This window comes from Scomber japonicus, chromosome 3 (assembly GCF_027409825.1).
Source record: "Scomber japonicus isolate fScoJap1 chromosome 3, fScoJap1.pri, whole genome shotgun sequence".
In the NCBI taxonomy this organism is placed as follows: Eukaryota; Metazoa; Chordata; class Actinopteri; order Scombriformes; family Scombridae; genus Scomber; species Scomber japonicus.
The window spans coordinates 23,720,043-23,747,212 of NC_070580.1; the positions used below are offsets into that span (position 1 = coordinate 23,720,043).

The 27,170-nt window shown below is 38.6% G+C and overlaps 2 protein-coding genes across 3 annotated transcripts in view; both read left to right on the plus strand.

Annotated features, from left to right (window-relative positions):
- Window positions 1–15,591, plus strand: part of itga7 (integrin, alpha 7) — a 35,518-nt gene extending 19,927 nt beyond the window's left edge. Inside the window, exons 6-25 of one of the 2 annotated variants that reach the window (XM_053315253.1) lie at window positions 985–1,192; window positions 1,637–1,833; window positions 2,342–2,430; window positions 2,544–2,671; window positions 2,886–2,981; window positions 4,544–4,605; window positions 4,975–5,147; window positions 5,470–5,619; window positions 6,279–6,394; window positions 7,441–7,627; window positions 7,849–7,923; window positions 8,102–8,181; window positions 8,325–8,402; window positions 8,657–8,759; window positions 9,209–9,436; window positions 9,993–10,097; window positions 10,332–10,445; window positions 10,942–11,040; window positions 11,835–11,960; window positions 14,781–15,591. In XM_053315253.1, coding sequence (XP_053171228.1) covers window positions 985–1,192; window positions 1,637–1,833; window positions 2,342–2,430; window positions 2,544–2,671; window positions 2,886–2,981; window positions 4,544–4,605; window positions 4,975–5,147; window positions 5,470–5,619; window positions 6,279–6,394; window positions 7,441–7,627; window positions 7,849–7,923; window positions 8,102–8,181; window positions 8,325–8,402; window positions 8,657–8,759; window positions 9,209–9,436; window positions 9,993–10,097; window positions 10,332–10,445; window positions 10,942–11,040; window positions 11,835–11,960; window positions 14,781–14,936 — 2,570 coding nt within the window. In that variant the 3' untranslated portion in view covers window positions 14,937–15,591. Of the gene's footprint in view, window positions 1–984; window positions 1,193–1,636; window positions 1,834–2,341; window positions 2,431–2,543; window positions 2,672–2,885; window positions 2,982–4,543; window positions 4,606–4,974; window positions 5,148–5,469; window positions 5,620–6,278; window positions 6,395–7,440; window positions 7,628–7,848; window positions 7,924–8,101; window positions 8,182–8,324; window positions 8,403–8,656; window positions 8,760–9,208; window positions 9,437–9,961; window positions 10,098–10,331; window positions 10,446–10,941; window positions 11,041–11,834; window positions 11,961–14,780 lie in introns of both variants that reach the window. The other variant, XM_053315254.1, reaches the window with a different exon arrangement.
- Window positions 15,592–21,790: 6,199 nt separating this feature from the next.
- On the plus strand, window positions 21,791–23,686 carry npffl (neuropeptide FF-amide peptide precursor like). The gene is made up of 3 exons (XM_053316404.1): window positions 21,791–21,940; window positions 22,748–22,863; window positions 23,566–23,686. Exons 1-3 carry the CDS (start codon window positions 21,791–21,793, stop codon window positions 23,684–23,686), a joined length of 387 nt encoding a protein of 128 aa, XP_053172379.1.
- Window positions 23,687–27,170: the final 3,484 nt, after the last annotated feature.

Here is a 27,170-nt window from a genome sequence, read left to right on the forward strand (position 1 = left end):
GACCAGTGTTGGCCCTTCCTTTGTAAAGCTATTGCATGGCCCCCACCCCCTTTAAAAACCTTTTGCAACATTAAGCTTCCATTCTCCATTTAGATTTACAGTGTCGGCCTTGTAGCAAGCCTGTGTGTTAAAAGACACCCTGTGTGGAAAAAGTGGCACCCTGCCTCTGTCCGTTGGTTTTTACAGGAGCTGCGATACAGACTGTTGCATTCCACACCTGCCACCCTGGAGCTGCTCACTGTTTGTCTCTGTTTGTGTCTCCCCCTGCATGTTTACTCAGGACTAACAAACGTCCTAATAGATCGTCCTCTCTTTTCACGCCTTCATGCATGTTTGAAATCAGTGAAGCAAATGCATGTGATTGCTTCTGTTGAAATGTTTGATATGATGTGCTATTTTTCACAGCTTGATAAAAAAATTTCACCACAATCTTGAATCATGAGGCAAACATGCACAACCCTCCCCTTTCCACTTGTTCACTCTCTTCTGCTACCTGATTTATATGCAAGCACATCCTCACATTCCTTAACATACGCACACACACACACACACACACACACACACGCACACACACACAAAAAGGAGGAGATGCTTTAGGCTATAAATCTGATTAATGTCCACTCGCTATGTTTACACACTGCATTCACTGCAACAGATACAAAGCTGCAGCATCATGAATCTCATGAGACATTAGAGGAAGCCCAATACATCTCCCTCTGTTAATGTCACAACCGGCCTTTTTACTCTTACCAGCAGACCAACCATTCCCTCTCCTACAACAGCCTCCCTCTAGCAAACATGGCACACAGGACATTTACACCCATCATGAGTTTGGCATAAAATCAATAGTTGCTTAAGGCACACATTTCATTAGTAAGAAGATGAGCAGAACATGCTACACTGAAAGGAGATGAGCCTCTGACCCACACAGTCAATACTAACCCTCCTGTCTTCCCCTCCGTCCTGGCTTCCTTCTTCTTCCAGGGTTCTCTGTGGACTCCGCCATGGGAATAATGAGCCTTGGGGAGCTTACCTTTGTGGCGGGGGCACCCAGGGCCAATCACACAGGGGCTGTACTGCTCCTGCGAAAGGACAATGTGTACCGGCTGGTGCCACAGCACATTTTCTGGGGGGAGGAGCTGGCCTCTTCATTTGGGTACTCGGTAGCTACAGCAGACCTCAACAGAGACGGGTGAGCAAAGGGCTCAATGAAAAGTCAGTGTGGTGATATTTATAAAAAAGAGACTGTAAATTAGAAGAAAAAAACAGGATAATAAGTTCTAGAGACTCCCAAAACGCAATAAAGCTTTAAATAATGCTATCATTATATTATTATTATTATTAAAAAAGTCACCCTTGTCTCAAAAATGTGTTTTGCTTCTTGTTATGTCATTTAGATGTTCGAGCTTCACTGTCAGAATGATGTATGTTTGAGTTTGACATTAGAAGGCTGTTTTCATATTCATCTTCTCAAGGGGAAAAATTCACTTTAAATCTGAGTTTAAGATATGTGGACAAGAGGGATTAGTAGTTTGGAGCCAGTCTTGGTCCAGTGTGTACCTTTCAATGAAGGAGAGGGGAAGGTGTCATTTTAAGAATTGTATTGAACTTTTTGTGTTTTGGTTCCTGTCTATAGCTGGACCGACCTGATTGTTGGAGCTCCTAACTTTTTCGACCGTAAGGCAGAGATTGGTGGAGCAGTGTATGTGTACCTGAACCCCCTTGGTCACTGGGACGATCAGGCCCGTCCCATTCGTCTCAATGGTACATATGACTCCATGTTTGGGATGACAGTCAGCAACGTAGGAGATCTGGACCAGGATGGATACGGAGGTGAGAACAAAATATTGTCACTGAGTTCATAACGGTTTGACAAAACCACAGAACAGAACTGTACCTGTAGTGAAAGGTATTTGTGATGCCCCATGGACTTTGCACTTTGGGTCTAAACATTCATGGTACATATTGTGTTGATGTTACCATAAGACTAAACCTAAGTCAAGATTCCAGATATTTAGAACAAAACAAGTTACTGCAGCTTTTTATGGATGAATAATTTGATGAAAATGATCGTGCAGCAACATATCTGATATGTGGATGAAGAATGTTTTGTAGGCATTATACATTTTCTGTGATATTATCTTTAATTCAAGAGGGGGAAATAAAAGAAAAGGCCAGATTCTATTCAATTTATGTTATAACTGCAACGTATAGTTATGAGATTAAATCATATAACATTATTAACATCTACTGAAATGTAAATTATGAAGAACTAATAGGGTATTTAGTTCCAATAATGTGCAATTAGTACTGCAAATCAATCAATCCTGTATCTGTTCAGATATTGCTGTTGGAGCACCCTTTGATGGAGATGGCAAAGTTTTTATCTACAGAGGTTCAGATGCTGGAATTGAAACAAAACCTGCTCAGGTGAGTTAAACATTTCATAGATAGTAGTTTAATCATTTAACAGAAGGCAGAATAGATGAAAGGTAAAAAAAAAATAAGATTGAAGGAGTGATCTGTACTCTTTATCCCATCAGGTGCTAGACGGTCGTGACTTTGATGTGAGACGTTTTGGATACTCCATCTCAGGTAGTTTGGATATTGATAACAACCACTATCCAGACCTTGCAGTGGGCTCCCTTAATGATTCAGTGGTTCTCTTCAGGTGAGAAAAGAGTTGGTTTAACTGTTAAACTGTTATATATATTTTTTAAAATTTCGATAACGTATGACAATAGACATAGAGTGAACATTTTTACTGTAAAGATTTAGGAAAAAACCAACATGAAATACACATCTGAGCATAAATCCTGTATCTGCACTGACCATGAGTTAGTCATACTTACATACACCTTGGTGTTTCTTTATGTATCTTTAAGGTCTCGTCCAGTCATTCATGTGGTCAGGGAAATAGCTGTTGACCCTCAACACATTGATCTGGAGCAGCACAACTGTAAGGGCAGAGAAGGAGTCTGGTAAGAACCGATAACTGCGACGAACGTCCAGCATAACTTAACTAACTCTTAATTGAATAACTTAACTTAAAGACCGTGTAAAGTGAATTCAGACATTTTCTTCTAAACACATTAAATAGGTCATAAATGTATTAATAAAAAAGGTTTAAAAAGCATTTCAACCATTTATGTTTGAATTGGCTAGGCTTCACAAACTGTTTCAAGATTTCTGTGTTCAGGATTTAGTGGGCGGGTCTGAAAATCACCGCCGCGTTGGCATAAACCCGCCCCTGCTCTATGCTACTACTACAGTTAGCTGAGTTAGCTGCCGAGCTAGCAGCCGAGTTGCTGTGTGTGTGTGTGTGTGTGTGTGTGTGAGAGAGTCTCTATCTGTATCCTTGTTTATCTTCCGGTCACAGTAGCATGTAGCATAGTTTCAGAGCGCTAATAACAGAAAACACATACCTTTTGTTCATTATTAATAAATAAAGCAACTGCCGGAGGAATTGACGCTTTGACCGGACCAATCGCAGCCCTTGCAGTCCGCGTTGCCGTGACGCGTAGTTAGGATTTTTTGGAGGTGCACGTCCGCATCGACGCAGAGGGCTACACGTAGCTACGCCGTCGGTCCGACGCAGAAGCATAAATCAGCCTTCAGCCACCGGAAGCTCTCGGACGTAGCGTCCATGTTTCTGGTAGAGGTGGTGACTTTGACTGACAGGTGACACTTGGTAGGGTTCGGGGTTTCAGCGGACTTGGTGGGCACTCCCACAGGGAGATTTCTACACAACTTTGAAGCCTAATTTCATATATTTGGCGATTTTTTTAATCATTCAAATTTGGCAGGGTGGTTAAAGCTGCAGTTGGTAACTTTGAGGAGAGAGAGGATTTAGCATCAAATTTGAAGAAGTACAACTTTCAGCTTTCACCCTCTCTGCTGCACTCCTGCCCTGCCTCCAAAGTCCCTCCCCCAGAGGAGGCTGACGTGCACACGACGGCACGCGACTATGGATGTGCACGCGATCGGTAATACATGAACTACACTCCACACAGCTAGATATAAAACGCTTTACAGTGACTTTCACATGGCTATACCTTACCTAGAAACTCGGAGATATGAGCTTGACCGAGCTGAGGAGAAAGGGGGAGGGGGCTGTGTGTGTGAGCAGTGATTGACAGCTCTCAGACACTCCATCAGACACAATCCTGGCTCTGATTGGGTCTTTTTGTCCGGTCGTGGTGGATTCTGGCAATTTGCAGTAGGAGCAGTAGGTGGGGTTAAATGAGCCTGTTTTTTTTTTTTTTTTTTTTTTTTTTTACAGATTACTAGTTTCATGTAATGCTGTCTTTACATAGTGACAGTCTAAGCAAAATATGACAAAAAGTTACTTTTATAAGACTTACCAACCGTGGTATGTCAAACTCAGAACACATATTTATTCTTACTTTACACGGACTTTAAATAAATCTTTCTCCATGGTTTATTCAAAATGATACATTATCTTAATTTAGAACAGTTGTAAAAGTTGTGATAACTCTAACACAGATCTTTTTTTCCCCTTTCCACCATCTGACTTTTTTAGCGTGGAGGTCAAGGCCTGCTTCACCTTTACAGCCCACCCAAAACACTACTCACCACACATAAGTAAGTCACACCTCAGCCATTTTGGTTCTTCTCTCATTTGGGACTTGATATTACCCGCCTCAGTGTCAGGAGTTATTTCTATTTACAGTGGAAAGTAACCTTATATGTGGGGTAACATTAGACTTTATTATGATTAAATCACAGCTGTGTAATACTGTACTCCCTCAGATGAGTTTTTTTAATATATGTTCTGTCCCTGGCGGGCTCTTTAATTGCTCTCTGTGTGTGTCCTGACATTTCTGTATTTCAACCCCCCTTCACCTCCCCTCCACATCGCACCTTCTCTCTCTCTCTCTCTGTGTGTGTCTCTCTCTTTCTCTCTCTCTCTCTCTCTCTCCCTATGCATTCCCCTTTTTTACTCCCATCAAGCCCTTGTGGTGCTCTTTGAAGCGGACGCAGAGCGCAGGAAGCTGGGCCTACCACATCGTGTTAATTTCCTGGGTCGCAGTTCTCTGGAGCCGGAGTACACTCAGAAGACAGAAGAAGTGGAGCTGCATCACCAGCGTCACCCTGTGTGCACCACTGCTGTCTTCCAGCTCCATGTCAGTAATGTTGTTTTGTTGTTCATGTGGATGTTCATGTTGATCAGCTGTAATTATTGGTTGTTCTTTGCCTTTTCTTTTTCTGATAGGCATCAAATGGGTGGTAACAATAATACTTAAATACATATATAAATAATAGATGAAGATGTACAATGTGTGTTTTGGCATTTCTTCCAGTTTCAGTGCAATCAATAATTTTCATTAAATATGTTGACTTATAGAAGTCAAAATATGCACAAGTCAACACTCTTTTACACCTTATACCCACTGTAAGCCTTTGAGTTTTTGTTGACCATTAACCTGTTTTATAATCTACATGCAGGAGAACATCCGTGACAAACTGCGTCCCATCTCGCTGGCAATAACCCATACTATCAAGCCCGTGCCACCACGCAGACACTCAGCTACCAAGAAGCTGGAGAAGCTGGCGCCTGTACTGAGTGTTTCTCCCTCTAACACACTGCACTCTGAGGTCTGTAACAAAGGAACCAGAAGTATTTTATGGTTAGGATTCATTTTAACAGATGAATCCTGCCCACAGATTATTGTATAAACAAGTCAAGCCTTTATGTAACACTTCCCTTCAACAGTTTTCCTTTTGACTGTAATTCAAATGAATAATAATAATAAAGTTAAAGTATAATGAAACATCATCATAAAACATATCTGAAATACTGTTTTCAGTCCACAACATAAATGCACAAGAATGAGCTTTGTGTTTAACTGCAGTGTTTTATACTGTCATAAAAACGTCCTCACTCTGATCCTGGTGTTCTTAGATAGTTACTTCACATGCACCACTGTTAATACAGAACTGCTGCAAGGAACATCACCTGCATGTGGTGTAAGATCTTCATAAAGTACAGTTAGCTGAGTTTTGGTCCTTATTTAGTTGGAAACTGATTCATCTTCTTACCTTCTCACACACAGCCTGCAACCATGGTTTTGCATTGACTGTGGTTTTTTCTGTAATATCTGCCGTTCAATAGGCATTTTGATATCTATAATTCAATCTACCATATCTGTATTTTAAGCATATGGATGTGGAAGAGTTTACAAACTAATTTTAAATTTTGCATTAAAACACAGATGTAGGGATGACCTCACATCTGTCTCGTTTTTTCCCTGAAGGTGAATTTCCTGCGGGAAGGATGTGGCACCGACAAAATCTGTCAGAGCAACCTGAAGCTGAGCTACCAGTTTGGAACACGACCCCTGACCTCTGACCTCTTCACCCCTCTGCCAAAGTTAGTATCTGTGTATCCCATTTTGTGGATTTGATGATGTTAACTGCTGCCTGAGATACTGTTGCCTAGAAACCTATACCCCAACACCAACAATTATGATACAATGGGAATGATGTATGTGAATGCTTACCATTAAAACATCCACTCCACTGTTTCATGTTTATTTAATTTATTCTTACATTTTATAAAAAGGCACCCTTTCTAAAGGGTTTATAAATTGATATTATTACTTTATTAATGATTAGTTAACCATTTACTGATGTTAATATATGCTAGTTTTAAGCGTTTAATAAGAACACATTTTGGGTTGGCAGGTTGTGAAAAGTCCCTTTGGCTGGTTATTTTGTGATTTTAAATGTTTCTAAGCTATGAATGACTTTCCTACTTTCTATAATAACACTTTTCAACAGTGCTTTTATGTGTGAACAGAGGTAAAACAAGTCATACAATTAATAAAATCAGGCCAGTAAAAATACAGAACTGATAGAATACCCAATACATTTGCATACAGTACATTTAATGAAGGAAAAAGGGTGACATAATCAATAGAATGATTACAACTAGAGAAAACAAAACAGTAACAAATGCTCAGTGATTTAAAATGTTATTGATCCTACAAGCCTTGGAGGTTCAAACAGGGAGTTTTAACAATAGTACTAAAAAGCTTCATACCCGGTGTGCAGGTGGTGCAATGGTTAAGAGCATATGCCACGTACGCAGCGGACCCTGGTTCAAATCCCGGCCGGAGGACCTTTGCTGCATGTCACACACCCCTCTATCTTCCATTATTGTCTGTCTGGAAAAAAAAAATCTTAAAAAGCCGTCATAATTAACCAAGGAGGCAACAGTGTTGTCTGGAGTGCAATAAACACCAGCCAGAGGGATTTTACAACTTCTTATAAATGACTACAAATATATATTTTTGAACATCTTCTTATGTTTTATATCATAGAATGATGTAAGGAGTCTTATTCAACATTGTCTTCAATACTCACTTTACTTGATTTTTAATCCCTATGTTCAATGTCCTCTCTGTGTTTATGTAGAGATGAGGATGATGTGCAGGTCTTCTCCCTGTCAGACCAGCGGTTGGTGGTGCTGGAGATCACCGTCACCAACATGCCCTCTAACCTGCTGGAGCCTGATGAGGATGGAGATGACGCTCATGCTGCTCAGCTGCTTATCAACCTTCCAAGCACGCTGTCGTATGCTGGCTCCAGGATCCCATCACAGGTATGATCTTACAATAAATCACAGAATCATTGAGATCAAGTCTTGAATTAGTGTTTCATTGGTTGATTCATATTCTGTTTTTAAACGTATGACAATGAATCTTACTTTAATAATTAATCACTGTGATGATAATGGTTCATCTGTGTGGTGAAATTTCACTTCAGACTGAAATGCTCTGTCAGTTTTTGCTGACACTATTTGTTTGATACTATTTGATGTAGATGAGGTGTCAAGCTAACCAGAATGGCTCCCAAGTTGAATGTGACCTGGGAAACCCCATGAAACGAGATACTAAGGTAAAGGAACTAAACAGTGTGAATATCTTACAATAAATATTTGACACCTTTTGATATTACTTTCCTGAAACGTGAAACAAAGCCAGCATAATTTGCTTCAAGGCAAACTTCAACGGCGTACGATGTGTAATTTTTGCTTATTCACTTCTTATGTTGTCTGACTGTTTTGCTTTTGCAGCTGAAATTCTCCATCAACTTGAGCACATCTAATATCACGATCGAAACCACTGAGCTGACTGCAGATCTTGTATTGACTACGTAAGTCCTCTACATTTTTTTATGAAAGTGAAAAGTCAAGATGAGAACATTGACAATCAAGTTTTTTTTTAAATGCAAATATTTGACTTAATTAGATGTATAAATTCTGTTGCCATTGTGTTCACTCATTCTCTTGTCCTCAGTATCAGTGAACAGCTTGATCTGGGCCCAGTCACAGCATTTGCTAAGGTTGTGATAGAGCTCCCTCTGTCTGTCAGCGGGTGAGTAAATCTTCCATTTTCCCCATTAATAATTTAAAACTGTGTGGTTGAGAAAGCTGCTTTATCTTAAGTTAGTTTACTTGAACTTTATGGCTGCACTTTAGATAAAAACACAAACCCATCCATTATCATTTGGATTAAAATCAAATCCACCTTTCTGTCTAGCAGCTGTAAGAAAGACACTCTAACCTGCCATATGAAGCTGTGTGTGAGTGTGTGCAGCTGTCTGACCTACTGATGTGATCATACTGTAGGCTCGCTCGTCCTCACCAGCTGTTCTTCAGCGGGGCTGTGAAGGGAGAGAGTGCCCTGACCAGTCTGGAGGACATTGGAAGCCCTGTGGATTTTGAGTTTGTGGTGAGGAATGAGTGTGTGTGTATGTGTGTGTACATACAGAATTATTTATTTTTCAGAAAAATACAAATCCATTCATCACACTTTCTCCTTGTTCTTCTTCTTCTTCTTCTTCAAATTATTATTATTATTATTGTTATTATTATTATTGTTATTGTTATTATTATTATTATTTTATAATTTTTTCTTTTTTTCTTTTTATTATTATTATTGTTGTTATTTCATTTGAATCCCTATTAGCATCCATTGTGTCATTGCTAGTCTTCCTGGGATTTGCCATAAAATAAATTACAATGAATCAAAAATCAACATTATTAAATACAAGGGAAAGTGTGTTTTTTAAAATTTGGCAGCATAAACAAATTGTTCCAACTCAGGAAAAGTAAATGCAGAAATATTTGTGCCAACACACACATCTACATGTACATACTGTATATATTTCTGTCTTTCAGGTGGCTAATCCAGGTCAAGCTCTGAACACGCTCGGCTCGGCCTTCCTCAATATCATGTGGCCTCACGAGCTGGCCAATGGGAAATGGCTCCTTTACCCTTCTAGTCTGAAGTTTGAAGGTCACCCAAACACCCTCTGCACTCCCAAGGGGTTCTTGAATCCTCTGAAGCTACAGAGCTCCTCACCTACAGAGCCTCCACCAAATGTCACTGAAACGGTAAGTGGGGCAGTTGATGTTTTACTCTGACGGGAAATCTGCTCCAACAGCAACTCCACTCAGTCTATATCCACTTATAGGTACAAAGATTCATATTTCTATTATCCACAAAAGCCTATTTATATTGCACTGAAAAACAATGGTACGAAAAACACAAAAAAGAGTTTTAACATCCAATCATATCCGATGGACTTTTACTTCGATTTCATTTTTGTTATTATTTGGGATTGGTAATGATACATTTCTGTAAAAATACTCCAAATGTGGTGCACAGGTGGTGGAGTGGTTAGAGCGCATGCCACATGTGCAGCCAACACTGGTTTGAATCCCGCCTGGAGGTCCTTTGCTGCATGTCACACCCCCCTTTCTCTCCTGTTTCCTGTCTGTCTATCGTTAACTAAAGGCTTCTGTGCCGGAAAAAAAAATGCTACAAGAGTTTTTCAAGACTCTATTAGATTGCATATATTTCACACACACAAGACGTTTATGTTTTTTTCTTGAACCATGTCAAGCAACTGATCCATCTCTGCATGTGTCAATGTGTCACTCCCACCAGGCTGTTAGACAGCGCCGCTCCTACCCAGAGGATGAAGGTCAAGTGATGACAAAAGGCAGCGTGGGACGAACCACCCCAGCTGTGGCAGCTTCAGAGAGACGCAAGTCGCTCAAACTGGTGAGAGGGGGGAAATAAAAGGGAAAGAGGCAGAGGGAAAGGAGAGGAAATTATGCAAGTGTATATTTTATTGATTTCCTGCAAATTTATACAAACAAACGGAACACCCTTAAATACAGATGTACAAATGAATAAAGGCTGTGTTACTTTGCTTGTCCCTGCTCTCATGGCTACTTATGTTTGTCTCCATTTGAAAACGTTCCCCAGGGGTTCAACTGTCATTTTTCCTTTCAGGATTGTCTCTTGGACTCGGCACGCTGTGTGCTCCTCCAGTGTCCCCTCCACAGCTTCTCTGGTCAGGCCATCCTCAAGATCCGTGCATGGCTGTGGAACAGTAGTTTCATAGAGGTAAAAGATCTTGTCGTCACCACATCAATCAACACCTTACTGCAAATTACAGCTTCAATTCAACTGTTACAGCTGCTGCCAGCAGTGAGCTAAGTACATGACTAATGTAAGTGAATGGATGATAACTGCAGGAAGTGCATTTACAGATTGATTAAGGTGAGATCTCAGGAGGCTCTGATGTTAGGCAGGCAGTAAACTGAAAATAGCCGCCACAGAGTGTTGTGTATGTGTATATTTGTATTTAAGAGGGAGAATAAAGAGCATCAAGGAATATGGATTCGATGCAGTGTTTTATATTGAGGTGATTTATCTTATAACATTTTTAAAGTTATATGTTCACAATGAAACACAATTTTCTTCTCATCCCATGGTAACTTTAAGAGCTGGACTGTATCTCTAATGAAAAAACACAATATCCCTCTAAACAGTTCATGTGAGTGATAAGCTTTCAAATACCAAGTTTTCATTATGGTACCTTTCTCTCTCTGCCTCTCAGGAGTTCCCAGCAGTCAGTGCTCTGGAGCTGCTGGTCAGAGCAAACATTACTGTGAAGTCCAGCATCAAACACCTGCTCCTCAAGGATGCTGCTGCACAGGTACTCAGTACACACACTTATCCATGTACAGATTTAACTTCCTGTTATGATTCCGCCTGTTCATATTGGCTATTAAAAGATTCCCTTCAAATGTGCTTTCAGTGGTTATCGGGGCTAAATCCACAGTGTGTCCACAAAGTCAATCTGTGTAAGAAAAATAAATGAAAAAAGTGACGTGTTTAAGTGAAGCTTATTTGAGGCCTCACCAGTCTGAGTTGGTCATATCAATTGGATATCTGCCACCTGTACAGTCTTTTTTAGCATCAAATTCCTTCTTTGTGCTTCCTCAGTCAGTGTTTCTCTGTTGAGCTGCAGTGGAAGTGTAGTAACAAAAAGAGGGACTTGGCACTAAAATGACTGTAACATTGAAAGATATTGATTTGACTCATTTGAAGCTTCACATAAGCACATACATGCATATACAGTTTTGAACAAAAGGACTTTGGATGTGAATTTGTCCCCCATCATTCACACTGTAAACAATATGAAGGGATCCTCTAATGGGCAATATAACCAGGATGAATAATTATGGTGACAAAAACATGTGTCTATGTTCATTTGAGGACCTGGCTGCTGTTTTCAGGTAAAAAAAAAAGTGAACCTTTTCTATAATCTTTTTTTGTTCATAGTAAGTACGTAGACAGTAGCACATTTGAAAAACATTTACAAGTAGTAACCAGAGTGTAACCAAAGCTAACTCTCTAAAACAAGACTACCATCACTAGAGGCCTACTTCATTGATTAATTCACTTATTCAACTTATTTTGCACTTTGTGTCCTTCCTTTCCCTCCAGGTTCCAGTGATGATCTATCCTGAGCCTGGTCTGGCTGACCAGTACTCGATCCCCTGGTGGATCATCGCCATAGCCATCCTGTTAGGCATCCTGTTGCTGACTGTACTGGTCTACATACTGTTTAAGGTAACACACAAAGGATCTTTAACTTTTATCCAATCACAACACCCTTGTACTCTCTGCTCTTGCTTAGTAAAAAAAATGAGTATTTCATCATTAATAATATATGAAAATCATCATGGTGGAACTATAATATGAACACCTGTTGTGCCTCTGTGGTAGCAAACATTAATACAAGCAGTTCAGGGCCCTTCAATCCCATAACTCCAGTCCGCCATTTTCTCATAACTTTCCACGATGGTCCAGTTATTTCTATCTGCTTTGTTCTCTTCTGTCCTATAATCATTTTATTGCTTCCAGCTCACTCTCATCTGTTCCTTTCCTCTTTTGTACTTGTATTTGTCCTCTGTGTCTCTTTCCCTTTGTTTTGTCTACTCTCACTTCTGTCTGGGGACTCTCTCAATCCCTAAATCCCTTTTCTATTTCATTCTCCACTTATCTTTTCCCACCTCTCTGTGGTCATCTGTCACCCCAGTGTGGGTTCTTCAAACGCAGTGAGCGACGCAGACACTATGAGACGGAGTACTACCGCGCCCATTTGGGGGTCCAACCCTCGGAGGCGGAGAAGCAGGCATCAGAGCTATAATTAAAAATATTTTACTCTGGCCTGCTCTCCCCTCCTCCTCCTCCCTCCAAGTGGTAAAAATCCTCACTCACAACCACATTGTTGCTCACGCCACTCTGGTGTGGCTGGTGGTGTTCATCATAGTACAAAATATGAGAATTATTGGCATGCATGATCATAAACACACACAGAGACACAGTCATATTATAGCAATAATAACTGGGATGGTTAACTGTCCGTTAATCAATACCCTCTTAGTTACTGTTATTATGCTGAGCAAGCTTTGTGTTCTCCATTTCTCCATCCATCCTTTAGGTAACCGTTCTTACAGTACATATGCTGTTTTCATTGATAGCAGGGGCAGATTTACCACTCAAAATACTTAGTTATTTTTAAACAGTAGGTCCTTGATTCCAGGCAGAGGTAGACAGAAATAGGCTTCTCATTTCTTGCCAGTGAGCGTTGATTTTGCTGGCTGAAATGAAACTGGTGACTGAGATTTTTCTATAGCTAGGTGGCTAACTAAGCTAGTAAAATGATTTGAAAATACTATCTCCGGTTTACTTTTGAATGTTTACAGCTGTCCTGCTTTATAACAATAATATTGTTTGGTTTTTTTTAAAAGGGTCTTACATATGCACTTGATAGTTAGGTATATGATGTAGAACTAAAAATCCTGAAGCTAAAGTTACATACAGTAACACTCAAAAGTTTGGAAACACCTCTCCATTCCCTTGAATGAAAGTATGTGCAAGCTTTTGGGTGGTAGACTACAGTAGAATACATTGATTTTAAAGCACTGTTCTCATTTTGTAGCATCACTAGTATAGTATTAGTAGTATTTAGCATTAGAAGTATGAAAAAAATAGTAAGATTTGAGTCTGTTTGCCTGCTTTGCTACTTGGACAAGCAAGATGGTTTTATTGGCTATGCTTTGTGTCTTTAAATGGTATACTTTAAATGTTACAAGAGAAAAATGTTTTTAGGATGAGTACTTATTGATGTGATTGGCAAATGTAGCACTATTTGGATAACAAGTTTTGGATAACTAATGTGTGATTCTGCTAGCATCCATCATCAGCTTCCAAGAAAAGCCACAGAATGGATATGCCATGTCATGAATTGGCCATTTTACATAAAGAATGTAGTTAATTATTGATAAGCTTTTGAAGTAATTGTAGCTTAGATTACTACTGTAGACATAAAAGCTAGTTGGCCAGACAGGTAAACATTTGCAGCTCATAGTAAAGCAGACAGAGACACAATTAAATCCATTCCTACACTTTTACAGAAGACAGGATCCTCTGAACTCCTTACATGCATGAGTATCACACACCTCTTCAACAAGTTGAGAAATGTACATGTACACTCCTCATTAAGCTATGATTGGGCAATTACTGTTTAGGGGAGGAGTTAAGTTAAAGGTTGTTGCCAGCTGTGCTTATTATGGAGCTCTCCAACTTGGCTGGAACAATCAATAATACACACTTTACCTGTTGTTGTGCTACTTCCTGTTATTAGATCACGAAAAGCAAGAAAATAAGGCTTTGTTGTTTAAATTGTAAAAACCGATGGCTTCATTCAACACTGTTTTCTCTATTTAATGTTCACCTGCTGAACACCATCCAGCCAACTTCCTTTCAGGGCTTTGAGATGCCTGCTGTGTTGTGTGTTGTGTCGCTGCTATTGACGTTACTATTAATTATCTGCACTTGTTCATTCTGGTGTCGGTCTATGAAGTCATGATTTCCTTTTCAATCAATTAATACCATCTCATGACCAACTAGATTATTCAGGTGCCAGAATGAACTGTTGTTATTATCCTTTTTTCTTCTTTTTTTGTTGTTAACGTGTGCACATGTTCTTAATGGCACTTTGGCATTGTTTTTGTGTGTTAATCAATGACACTTAAGACTTGGGCTAAGTTAGAAATGTAGAGCATGTGGATGTGATTTTTGTGGATGTGCCTTTTATTAAAAAGTCACCTTGACTGCACAAAGTTATCAGATAATCAATTTTACTTCTCATCTGTCTGAGATGAACTAGAGGACATTACTTAAGTTAAGTGGAATAAATGAGATTGCGTACATTTCTTATCAAGCATGATATTGGATAATAGAGCATCATATCAGCTAAAATAAGGACAAAATAATACAGGTTATTTGCAATCGCATGTATCTATTTGACATCAGTTAATTCTGTTTTTGTTCTGCCCCTCTATCTGCACTTCCTACCTGCTTCCCTTCTTCGTGTGCTGACAGTGTGGCTTTTTCCAACGGGCCCACTACAAAGACAAATTGCCTCAGTACCATGCGGTGAAGATCCCTCGTGAGGACCGGCCACAGTTCCAGACTGAGAAGTCAGGAGTTGTACATAAAAAGGAATGGGCCACGCACTGGAGCGATGGGACCTCATAACTGGCTTTTGAAGCACTGACTGACTGAATTAAATCAAATCACCATGTGTGGCGCTCATTCTGTCTTTACATTGGAACTAACTGACTAAACCAAAGTGCACATAGACTGAGATCATGAAATCTTGTGCACACTGACTGTACTGCGTCAGTACTTGCGTATTGGTGGCTTGTTACACTGACTGGATCTATACTCTCCCATATTGTATTCCACTGATGGCTGGTCCTGGATAGTCTATTTATAATATGCATCTATATATGTCAGTGTTTTACAGTAAATACTGAAGGCCCACAACAGTATTAGAACCAGGCTAGCTGCTTGATATCTTTTGCAGCCTGCAGGAGGAGCACTGACGCTCACATGGACTTTATGGACAACGGAGAATAGAGGATCAAACAATTCATATAAACACACAAAGACATGCATGAATGCACAAACATACCATATAATAATAGATGCATACAGACACACTGGACATTGTTGATGAAGAAGCCACTGCCCATGACAAAGACTATTTTTTGCCTTAACTACTGTAAGATTGACGATGGATATGGCCAATGAAAAGATGCATTTTTTTTATATGAATGGTGTTTTGGAGTTTTCTTTCAATTAGCACTGGCAAACATTGGGAAAATGTCAGTATGTAAGATATCAGTAAAGAAAGATGAACGTTAAATGTGTTGTTTATGGACCTTCTGCTGATGGGATTTGTATAATCTGTGTTCAAGAGGAAGGATGCCTTCTTTTCAGCTTGTGTCTAAATCTTTTTTTTCTTTTTTTTGTCAATATATCAGTCAAATGTACTGTACATCAATAGTTTATTGCCTGAGCAACTTGAACAAGAACAAGGAAATCACAATACAGCCTATGACAGCCATGGCCATGGTACTGTTGCATGAAAACCAAATGTTGTCAGAAAAAGCAAAGCAATATTCAAAATTTGGTCTATAGAAGTCTTTAAATTACAGAACCAAACTTCGATTCCTGAGTGGATGTCCTACTTCATAAAGGCATAACACTTTCCCAGTGTATGAAAGGTTTATCCATGAAAAAGCATGTGAAAAAAAGTGTCTAAAACGTGTCTAAACTCAAGGTTTTCAAGCAATATTTTTATTGAGCTATACAGTAAAAACATCCATTAGGAGACATGAAATTTGAATAAATACTGTGTAAAAACTGTCAGATTATATTAACCCACTGTTCCTGATAATGTTATCGGACAGATTGTACATTATTTTCAAACACTGACATTTCTAATTACATTTAAGTGCCTTATGCATACACGTAAAGCAGCAGATTGTGAGCTAATGACCACAAGACATCTTGCAAATTAGATCATGCTGCCTCAAAGCATCTGGTGGAAACTTAAAAAATACTTGTCCCTTCAACACTGAAACAACATCATGACAGGAGAGGAGATTTCTAAAAGAGCAGAATATGTCAGCAAGGAAACAGATAAACTTTTTTTTATTTTTTTTAATGTAATTGGGGTCGATGAAGTGGCTGTAAAGCATGAAGAGTCAGCTTGTTTTTTTTTTAGGTATTGCTGGACAATCTTGTATTAGCTGCATGAAGCTCCTGTTGCTGTTCTGACGTTCCCCTCTTTTTCATTGTCATGATTCAGTATTTTATTTATTTTTTTTGTTTGGCTGCACTGTTTTAACATTGTAAATAAAATAAAAGGAAACAAAATAAAACCTTTCAGATAGCTTAAGTTGTGTTATTATCAGTGACCAGTAATCAGTTCGCCCATGGTCATTTTCATTTCTTAACCATGCACTTCACTCAGAGGACACTAGAGGGAGACAATACTCTAAAAATTGAAATACTGCAGGACTGTTGTAAAAACAATATGTTTAACAAAAATACAGTGTGTATATATTTTTAAGTATAGGACAAACAACAAAATTACAAGATGATAACAGGGGTTTTATGGAATAAATTTGCATTATTATGCTCCTAATTTCCATGAAAATGTAGTGTTGTAGTGTATCTATCAACATGTAGACATATTACCCCACAAGGACAGAGACTAGTGGTAAATTAAATAAAGTTCTTTAATAATGTGTATGCTTTTTAAATGTACATCCTCTTGAGAAATAAATAAAGGCATATTGTTTTATTTCTATGCAACATGATATGTACAATATGTGTGTACTTGTATTATTCATGTTATGATGTTCACACAATCACATTGTGTGGACTTGCGTCCCTTTTGGGAACAAAAATCAGCTGTACATAATGTTAGTGATTAAACTTTAGGGTAAAGACTTGGTTGAAGTGTAAGGTAAGGTAAAAGTTAAGTCTCCAAGAAAAGAATGAAAATCAATATAATGTGAGGATGACTGTGTGTGTGTAACTCATTTTTAAAATCATGATCAAGGCATGTAACAGTCCATGATCTCAACCTGTGTACTGGCTCATAAAAACTAAAAAGGTCTGCCATATAGGCCTATAGCTCAAGGTCAGACTGACAGCTGTAATCATTTCCTGTTCTAATTGGAAACCAGCAGAGAGATGATTTAATTGGTCATGGCTGGTATTTTTCTTTAGCTCCAGTTGAAATCCTGGCAGCTACACACAGCTGAACCAGCAGGAGGTGTGAGAAAGATGTTTGACTGAAAGAAACATATTTTTTCGCACCTGTTAAGTTCTAGTGCAAGATGATATCAGGTTTGTAGCCCTCAGCTTTATGTTGGAAGACAAAATATTAGCTGTTCAGTTTTATATTCAGATTCTTAGGCAAGTAGAGGTGGGCCATGTTTATAAAATTAATTAGGACAATATATGTGACTCACTACCTTAATGTTGAGACTGGAACAATACTGTAGTGCTTTTGTACGAAATGTAATCTAAATAAGGTCTGGATGATGTTTTCTCAGGAAAACATCATTTTAGATCTTTCAGCAAGAAGAGTTAAATAAACAAAATAGTGCAACAGCTAAAGGAATAAGCTGGTATTTTGGGAAATGTGTTTATTCTTTTAGTTAGATTAGAAAATTACTTTCATAAGAAGCTAGCCACCGGTTAGCTTAGCTTAGTACATAAAGTGTAAACAGATAGCCTGGCTCTGTCCATCAATGACAAAATTCACCTACCAGGATTATCTTCAGTAACTTGTTGAACAGCAACACCATTTCAAATGTGTTATTTATTGCACATGTCACATGTCAACTTTAAAACATAACAACCTAAATTACAGTGAACGGTTAAATGTTATGCTATGTGCAGCAGGTACAACCATGCCAACCAGCACCTCCAAAGCTTACTAATTAGATAACTAGTTTATTTAAATCATTGAATGAATTGGGTTAAATTCATTCAACTGTGCAGCTCTTCTAGACTAGCTCTTCTTTTGATAGTAAACATGTCTCTTTGTAGGGTTTGTGACACTTAAAGAAATGTATCCACTGATTTACAGATCTCTCTTTCACACCGTAAGTCTACGGAAGTGTTTTTGGGCCAGTGTGCATAACATGATGGACACAGAAGATGTAATTACACAGTTTGGTCACTATGTCAGATTGGCTGGGGCTGTTCCTAGATGAAGCCAGGCTAGTTGTTTAAAGTCTGTATGCTAAACTAAGCTAGGTGGCTTATGGCTCCAACTTCCTATTTCCTGTAGCTATAACAAGGGCTACTGAGTCTCATGCATTAACTGTTAGTCAAGCTTTGACTCACTTGTCACACATCCATTTTTTCAAGCAGTGAAAAACAGATTCATAGCTGATGATGTTGCTGCATGAAAAGAGGACACTGACAGTGCGTAGACAGACGAGAGCAGCACAGTGCAACCGCAGCATCATGCAGTGGCAAGTTATTTAGCCCATCAGGGGAAAAGGGAAAATATGCTCAAATATATTATATTGTAATTTCCGTGCATGCTGCTCACTGTAATCTCAGTCAGCAGCTCTTCTGACAGCAGCACAGCGTCATTCCCTCTCCTTTTGCAATGTGCGTATGCAGGCAGGAGTGATGGTGGGTTACTATGGTTTTTACGTTAGTGGTGAGGTCATTTCATTCAACCAAATTGTTTGCACTTTGTTGCAATGGTTAGACTTTGCAGATGGCCTTGTGAGTATTCAGAATAGTAACTCTCAGGTTTAACCGTCTTTAATAATCTAAATCATATTGTGATGTGTTGTAAGGCTATTTAATTTATATAAATTGTTTGTCCTTATTTGACATTAGGCTTTTAGTTTTAGGTTTTTATGATTATAATTTAAAATATGAAATAGCCTCTTCTAATAATCATTTCCTGTTTGGATCAACTCAATTATATCTACTGCTCTTGTTTCTTGTTTTTCTTAGCACCTCAATCGAACTAATCTAGACTAGTGTAGGTGGCTGTTACTTGACTTAATCTGGCAGTAAGTACGTATCTTTACAAGTTTGCTCCCCCATTTTAAAGCATAAACAGGCATCCATGGTGAGGATTATAGATCTGCCTTATATGTTTAGAAGAGAAATATGTGAAATATCCAGAGTCTATATGAAAAAATGCTATCCGATAAATACAGATTACTAAAAAAGAAAAAGTCTTCTGAAAATGGTGTTGACTCATAAGGCCAGAGAGAAAGTTGTGTGTCAACTGTCCATGAATAATCCTCATTTTAACAGTGCTAAAAACAAGTGCTACTGAAACACCTCCCCTCTCCCCCAAAACAAATCTCATTCCAAGCTTACGTCAAAACGTGGTTGCCCTGCAACACTGGGTATTGATTTTCTCATCTAACTCTCAGCAAAACCATTCCTACATTTGATTTCCTTTTCTTCATTCTTTTAACACCATTGAAGGACAGCTTTAAGCTACAGCATATTAATAATTTATCCTCTAGTCTCGTCATGGCATGATTTTTATATTGGTATGTTGCCACACTGACATTTCCTCGCTCTACTCACAGATGACGTCTGCAAATGAAGATGTGGATTAGTTCTGGTAACTGAAAGTGTTTCATTGGATTTAGTGTATGTTTGATCAGATCTGAACTAGTACAATGTTACTGCTCAAGGTGATCATCAAGTAACTAATAGAAGCTAATTATGTCACCTGTAATGTCATTTTGTTTAAAAATAACAAAACAGCAAAAGAGCAAAGACTAATTATAAATGCTACTTTTTGTTTTCACATCAGAGTGAGTGAATTAGATTTTTCTCTAATCCAAAAGCTTATGATCTTATTATAGTAATGAAAACTAATTCCCCTCAGAATCCCACAGATGTCTTCTTGGTTGCCATGGTAGTTAAAGAGGGACAGTTTGACTGTGACGACATGTTTGCGTGTGTGTGTGTGTGTGTGTACGTGTGTGTGTGTATATTGCAATTTAAGCGGATTGCCACCCATTAGGCACTTTGATGAGCCAAATCTGTTGATGTCTCATCCAGTACTGGGGTGGAAGTGACTAATTATTACACACATACACAACCAAACAAGCAAACACACACAAGCAAACACATACACACAAGTTTACTTAAGTCACTTCAGGGGTATTTACATAGACTTACATTCATTTACTGGAGACTTGTCCTAACCCTAACCATAACCACTTACCCAAAAATCATAATTTTACCAATTGGGAACACAGATTTTGTCCCCAGCACAAGCTGTTCCCAATCAACTGATCTGAAGTCTGGTGTTCGTCCCTGAAAGGTCACACACACACACACACACACACACACACACACACACACACACACACACACACACACACACACACACACACACACACACACACACACACACACACACACACACACACACACACACACACACACACACACACACACACACACACAGAGCCCATAGCAAAGACAGAGACACATAGAGTTCTAATAAAGGAAGAGTCATTCTCACAATCAAGCTTAATGTTGTCCTCGTTAGAAATTAACAAAATGATGGACGCTGACATTTATCAAATGAAGGGTTTCGTTTTAAGACACTCTTCCCTTTGGGAGAAGCTGCTAAAAACCCTTAATCAGCATGTTAATTGTATGCTTAGCATTCATGCCAATAAGCATTTGGTAGACTACGCACACTTTTTTCTTTAAATCAAACTCATGATGTTTAAAATAAGAAAAAAAAATCTAATTGTTTTTGAACAATTCTGTATGCACTTTCCCTAAAATGAAAGATCATTTGTGTGACATTAAACTGATGCCATTAAGACAAAGTCTGAAGTTGATCCTTTACTGATTAATAAATCAATAACTTTATCTCAAAGCTTCACACAGCTGTCACACTGTTGTTCATTGTAAGTCTTGTGTTTCTGATCCGAGTCTGTTGATCTCAGCCTGAAAACACATCGTTGTTGCCTAAGAGCATAATAGTTCTGTTTCATATTGGCGCATGATTAAGTGTGCAATGACTGTTTTCAATGTGGACCAGTGGACAACAGGGACTGGTGGATCAGAGTCCATTTGCAGGGATTTATCTGTTTAATAACTGTGAGAGTTGTGTTGCACTACCCTGAGGGCCACATAATGATGCACTCTTGCGCTCAGTCATCACTAATGCCCTGATCCTGCTAAATGGGCCTGGTTAAGTCTCATATTAGGGTTGGTTCTTCCTCCATCCTGTCCCCCATTCCCTTTTGTACACTAGCATCTTTCTCCAGCTCTCCTGGGGATCCGCAACCATTGACCGCGAGGTGTATATAAGACCCAGCTAGAATGTCACCACCCATAAAGTTATCCAGAACACAGCACAAGGAGGACAGTTAACCCTGACCAGGACGAGTCCTTCCTCTATTCTCCAGGAGCCTCCTTGAAGTCAACAGGTGTAATCGGACAGCCAGCATCTTCCTCTTCCTCCTCCTCTGACATCAACATTCATCTGACCTCCTCTCCAGTCCAAAACTATGGACACAGCTGCAGTGGTGACTCTTCTGGCTCTGGTTATGGCTCTGGCTGGCGTCAGTCAGGCTCTTCACATCCAAGGCGGTCTGGACAAAAATGACATCGTGCCAGGCAGCTCAGAGGAGAACATGGCTGACCGCCTGCTGGGGCTGGTGAGACAACAAAACACTCACAAATTTAAAATACATTTTTTTATTGACATGCTCTTTAGCTACTCTGAGATGCTCTTTGAGTTACCAGGAGCAATGGCATTTACATATACCATTAAAATAACATAGTATTTACATTTGTTTTCTTCCATATAACTAATGTTACACAGAATTTGCTAAAATCATTTAGGCATTTACACCCATGAAAATAAAAATCTAATTTTGCAACACATCTCACACGATGTGTTAATAATATAGTGTTTGTATATAGGTAGGATTTGAATATGGACTGTGCGCCACATTGGACTGAATTGAACATTCTGTGCACAACCACAAGTCTTGCCAACATTTTCAGACAAGTCTGTCACTCCATGTGATGCAGTATGTGGATGGGATTTTAGTTTTTTATCAAGTCAGACAAGCTTACTCAAACAACCCATTTAGATATCAGATAATGTTCTTCATCATGCAAAAATGTGTTATACTCTGTAATATATTCTGGGGTGAACAGACAATTCAGAACAAGACAGAGAGTCTGACAAAGAAGGAGCATTCAGATCACATATATCGACATCAAAAAGACAGTAAGATCTGGGTTTTCTTTTGCATAAAGATAGGTCCCTGCCACAGCAGGGCAGACTGGCTGGAGTTAACTACCCTGTGGTTTATTTCACAAATCAAAAATGTAAGACTTTACAGTTAAGACTCTTGATGTTCCCAAGATGTGTTTGCGGAGAATACAGAAACAAGCATTTGTTTGGGTGTGTGCTTGTGTGAATATAATTGTGTGTGTACGCCGGTGTGCTCCAGGAAAGTGAAAACACAGATAACAGCATTGACGACCGTCTACTCGCCTCAGTGCTGAGAGCTCTGCTGCTTGGAACTCCCAGAGAAACCAGGAGCTCTGTTCTCCATCAGCCACAGAGGTCAGTGCAATCACAGAACATAATTTTATAAAACACAGAAAAAAGGTCATTTTAAAACTATATGATTTCAGCCTACTGTATACTATAGCAATTTGAGTCAGCACTGCATTATAAACATATATTCCACTGCAGCAAATTGTAACAAGAAATGCATCCGCTCAGATTTTGTGGGGGGTAAAACAGCAACAACAACAACATACATGACATGTATAAGTCTAAATGTGTCCTGGTACCTGACAGATTCAGTGAACTTGCAAGAGCCAGCCCGATAAAATGAAAATCCATTTTCCCATTTGCAACTATTTTCCATGTTTGAAATTTAAAATGACACAAAGTACCATATGTTCCATTTTTAAACATTATGTACTTGAGATGTCCATTAGTGAGAGTGGCTCAGGAGCCAACTGCCCCGCTTATGGCAAAGATTAGATCATGTTTTTGACCTGAAATTACACAAAAACTGTTGCCTGCGTTTTTATGTTACCTTTAACCTGCCTGCAATAACAGTAATTCCTGCTTCAATCACTTTAATACAGTCTAAGTTCAGCAAACAGAACTGAATAGACATGATTATTTTGGTATTTGCAGCTTGTGACTTATATCTGACAATGTTTATCCCTCGTCAAAGGTAGTTTTTTTCTTTATCATAAAATGTATAACAAAATCTTACATTTAAACCATGTTATTTCTCCTCCCTTGCAGGTTTGGCCGTGGCTCCAGAGGGCAAGTCTTTTCGGAGGATCAGATACATTCCCGTGATTGGGAGGGTGCCCCCGGTCAGATCTGGAGTATGGCTGTGCCCCAGAGATTTGGCAAGAAATAGTCTGGCAGGCAGATCCGCACATTACTGTCCTGGCACAAGGAGAATGTGGAGAGACAAAATTTGAATGTATAAAATTATATTAAAATTCTCCTGCTTTTCAACATTGTTCCAGCCCATTAGACCTTACTTGACATCCAAACTTTCATTAAAGATAACACAAGCTTCATTTAGCTTTTTCTCTGATTTCCAACACTGCAAAGCATGTTGACCGGTACCTATTAAAGTTTTCTGAGCAGACCTTATTTGTCCTGACTGGAATGTTATTTAAGACCAAAAGCTGTAAATTGATTGCTACAATTGTTTTTGTGTGTTATTTTTCTGTGCTCTGGTCTAATAATAAAAAAGCTTTGAACTTGGAAAAGCTAGATTCATCTGTGTGTGTTAATTATGAATAATGTAAAATGAGCATAATTACAGTAACTTAGGGTGTTATCAGTGCATTCAATATTGTATATTATAAATACAGACGTTCATCAATTAGCTCATTAGCTGACTGACAGAAAATTAATTGGAAACTATTCTGATAAACAAATTATTATATGATTTTGATATGATATGACAGTTATTTTCATTGACAATTAATCTGTTTATTTATTCAATCCATAAATTAATCAGTCTATGAAATAGTGGAAAATGACGACCACAAGTTGTCAAGAGTCAAGGTGACGTAGGTGACGTTTTCAAATGTATTGAATAAGTAGAACAGTTGTAAATTTTATTCGAGAAGCTGTAACCAACAAATATTTAGAATTTATATTGCTGGCTATCAATACAGTGTGTTGATGGACTAATTGTCAAATAAAGTAGTTTCAGCTCTAGTTCAAATAATATCAATTTACCATTATCATTGATATCATGAGATTTTGTGATGTTGGTTTCAGAATCATTGCTCGTCAGCAGACGTCTGTTATCTCTGTTTCTTTGCTTCTGTTGTTGGACAACTTTCGTGGTTTCATAACAGCTGCTGAGATGGTTTGTGATGTAATTTACTCCAGCTGATGAGTTGTTGGCATAGTGCTTTATTTGTTAGATATACATTAAACATAAACATAAAGTCAAATCAATTATATTAACATTAAAACACTTTCTGCAGCACCAGCACACAGTCACTAACGTCTGTTAGACCACACACAAGCACGTAATTACCTCTGTGGTTTTTCCACTACATTAAATTTGTCTTAACTGTCTCGCTCAGACATCAGAGGAATGTAAACTCAGAGAAAGACACACTCAAAGAGACTTATACTGTGATACGTTATGGAAGATGATATATTTAGTTGTGAAAAAATATCACAGAGCAATTCATTCCTTTACTTTTCTCTCTAGACAGATGGCAGTGTGTAGGATTGATTTTCATAGGACAAAGATGAAAACTGTTTTATCCAGCTATAATCTGTTTCATGCAAAGTGATGCATAGCTCTATTCCACAGACCAGTAGTGGCTGTTTGGTTTTGTGTGCGGTAGATTTACAGGCCACCTGGGGAAGCAGCGTGCAATAAGCTTCAGCACCAATTAAAATGCGGCAACATGCAATTACTCTACGCTCTCATGGTTTCCGCAGCCAATTACTGGGAGGGAAAGCACGTCAGTCCCTCTTACGAAGGGTCTTTTATTAGCCTGACCTCCCATTACTCTTTATGAGTCCAGAAGAAAAAGTGAATAATAACTAATGCTGATTGAAGACTATCAACACATGGCCTCTCAATTTTCACTTTAGTCACAGCTAACCTGTGTCTGTTTTTCTGAACATTTATTCTTTCATTAATGTGCATTGTTACAACATTTGTCACAGGTACAGTACATTTTCTCTAAATGGCTTTATTTATTCAAACTGTCCAGTGTTATCACCTTAGCATCCATTTATCATCCAACACAAAAAACAAATTAACATTAAATTAAGACTAAATGTTAAATGTTAAATACACACACCAGAATAATTTTACTATTAAGAAATTGACAATACTCACCTACAGCACACCTACACAGATGTTTTTACCGGTTTAGACCTTTTCTCAGGACTGTGTAGGTTTGTACATACTGTATTTGATGGACATCTCCCTCACTCTCATCTTAGTTTTGTTGTACATCTTTAGAAGTAGACCTACATTTACACAGTGACTCCACTTATCTCCCAGTAAAGCTCCAACCAACTTCAGCTTGAGCCAAGGTTTAATTAGCCAGAATCATTAAAACACCTGAGTGAATATTTAATAGACAGAATTAATTTCAGGTCTGTGGTTATGCTAAGCAGCTAGCGTAGCTGCTAATGCTAGTCTTTTCTGAATGGTAACCACAGATTATGTCCATGGTGACACTGTTACTAACCTCAGTGCAGACTTGCTCAATGCAGCTGATAGTTATTTGATGCTAAATTGAAGTAAAATTCTATCCATAACAATCACAAAAATGAAAGATAATAGTTGTAAACCTGAACTTGATAGCTAGATTAAATGATACAGGTACAGAGAGAGAGAACAAAAGGTCAAAAAGTAGGGATTGAGGTAACATTAGTAGGCATACAAGCAGATGTTATCTTTGAAATTCACCTTTTCTAGCTTATATTACACATTTAGCTGCCATGAAGGAAATAATATTGAGTGAAAATAATCCTGGGAGAGAGAAACATTTAACAGGCCAAGAAATTAACTTCATAGAAAGTTAGGAGATGGGAAAACAAAAAGTGCTGAAAATGCAAACAGAAATCTTTGCTATGCTCCCAAAGCTATGCCGACTTCAAAGACGAGAAGAAAAAAGAAGTGATTATTTTTGTTAGTTATTTAGCTACTGTAGACCTATTTACATGTGATAATGTGATTAAAGGGGGAGAACATTGTAGAGATTAGTTAGATGAATATAATGTAATTAATTATGTATTAAGTAAAACAGAAAACTATTAAAAATAGGAAAAATTAAGGTGAGCAAGACAACTTTAAAGACAAGATTTATGTAACTATTCAGAAAATACAAACCTTAAACCTGTTAACCTGAAAACTCTTCAGGTTTTAATTTTAAAGAGACCCAACATTCCCACATAAGCAAGCACTTGGCAACAGTGGCAAGAAAAAAGGAAAGAAGAAACCTCAGGCAGAACCAGACTAAAAGTGGGCGGCCACCTGCCTCGACCGGTTGGGGTTTGGGGAGAGGAGAGAGAAGCACAATGAAAATCAACAATGAAGCTAGAAGGTCCGGGACTGGAATCTGTCATCCGGACGTCTACAGGCCAGATTACCTGTGAGACGAGAAAGCACAGACAACTCCGGGGAAGAAGTTTAGGTTACTGAATGCATTAATAGTACATGAATGTTAATGGATGAAGATGGATGGATAGAGAGAGAGAGAGGAGGAGGAGAGAGGAACTCAGTGCATCATGGAGTGGGAGTGCCCCGCCTATAGCAGCATAAACTAAGAGCTGGTCAAGGACAAGCCTGGCCAGCCCTAACTATAAGCTTTATCAAAAAGGAAAGTTTTAAGCCTACTCTTAAA

What these genes read in the sequence shown, in the direction of transcription:
- npffl (XM_053316404.1), top strand. Translation starts at nt 21,791, where the DNA reads ATGGACACAGCTGCAGTGGTGACTCTTCTGGCTCTGGTTATGGCTCTG. An exon ending in CTGACCGCCTGCTGGGGCTG is followed by an intron (nt 21,941 to 22,747) that starts GTGAGACAACAA and finishes GGTGTGCTCCAG; the next exon opens with GAAAGTGAAAACACAGATAA. An exon ending in GTTCTCCATCAGCCACAGAG is followed by an intron (nt 22,864 to 23,565) that starts GTCAGTGCAATC and finishes CCTCCCTTGCAG; the next exon opens with GTTTGGCCGTGGCTCCAGAG.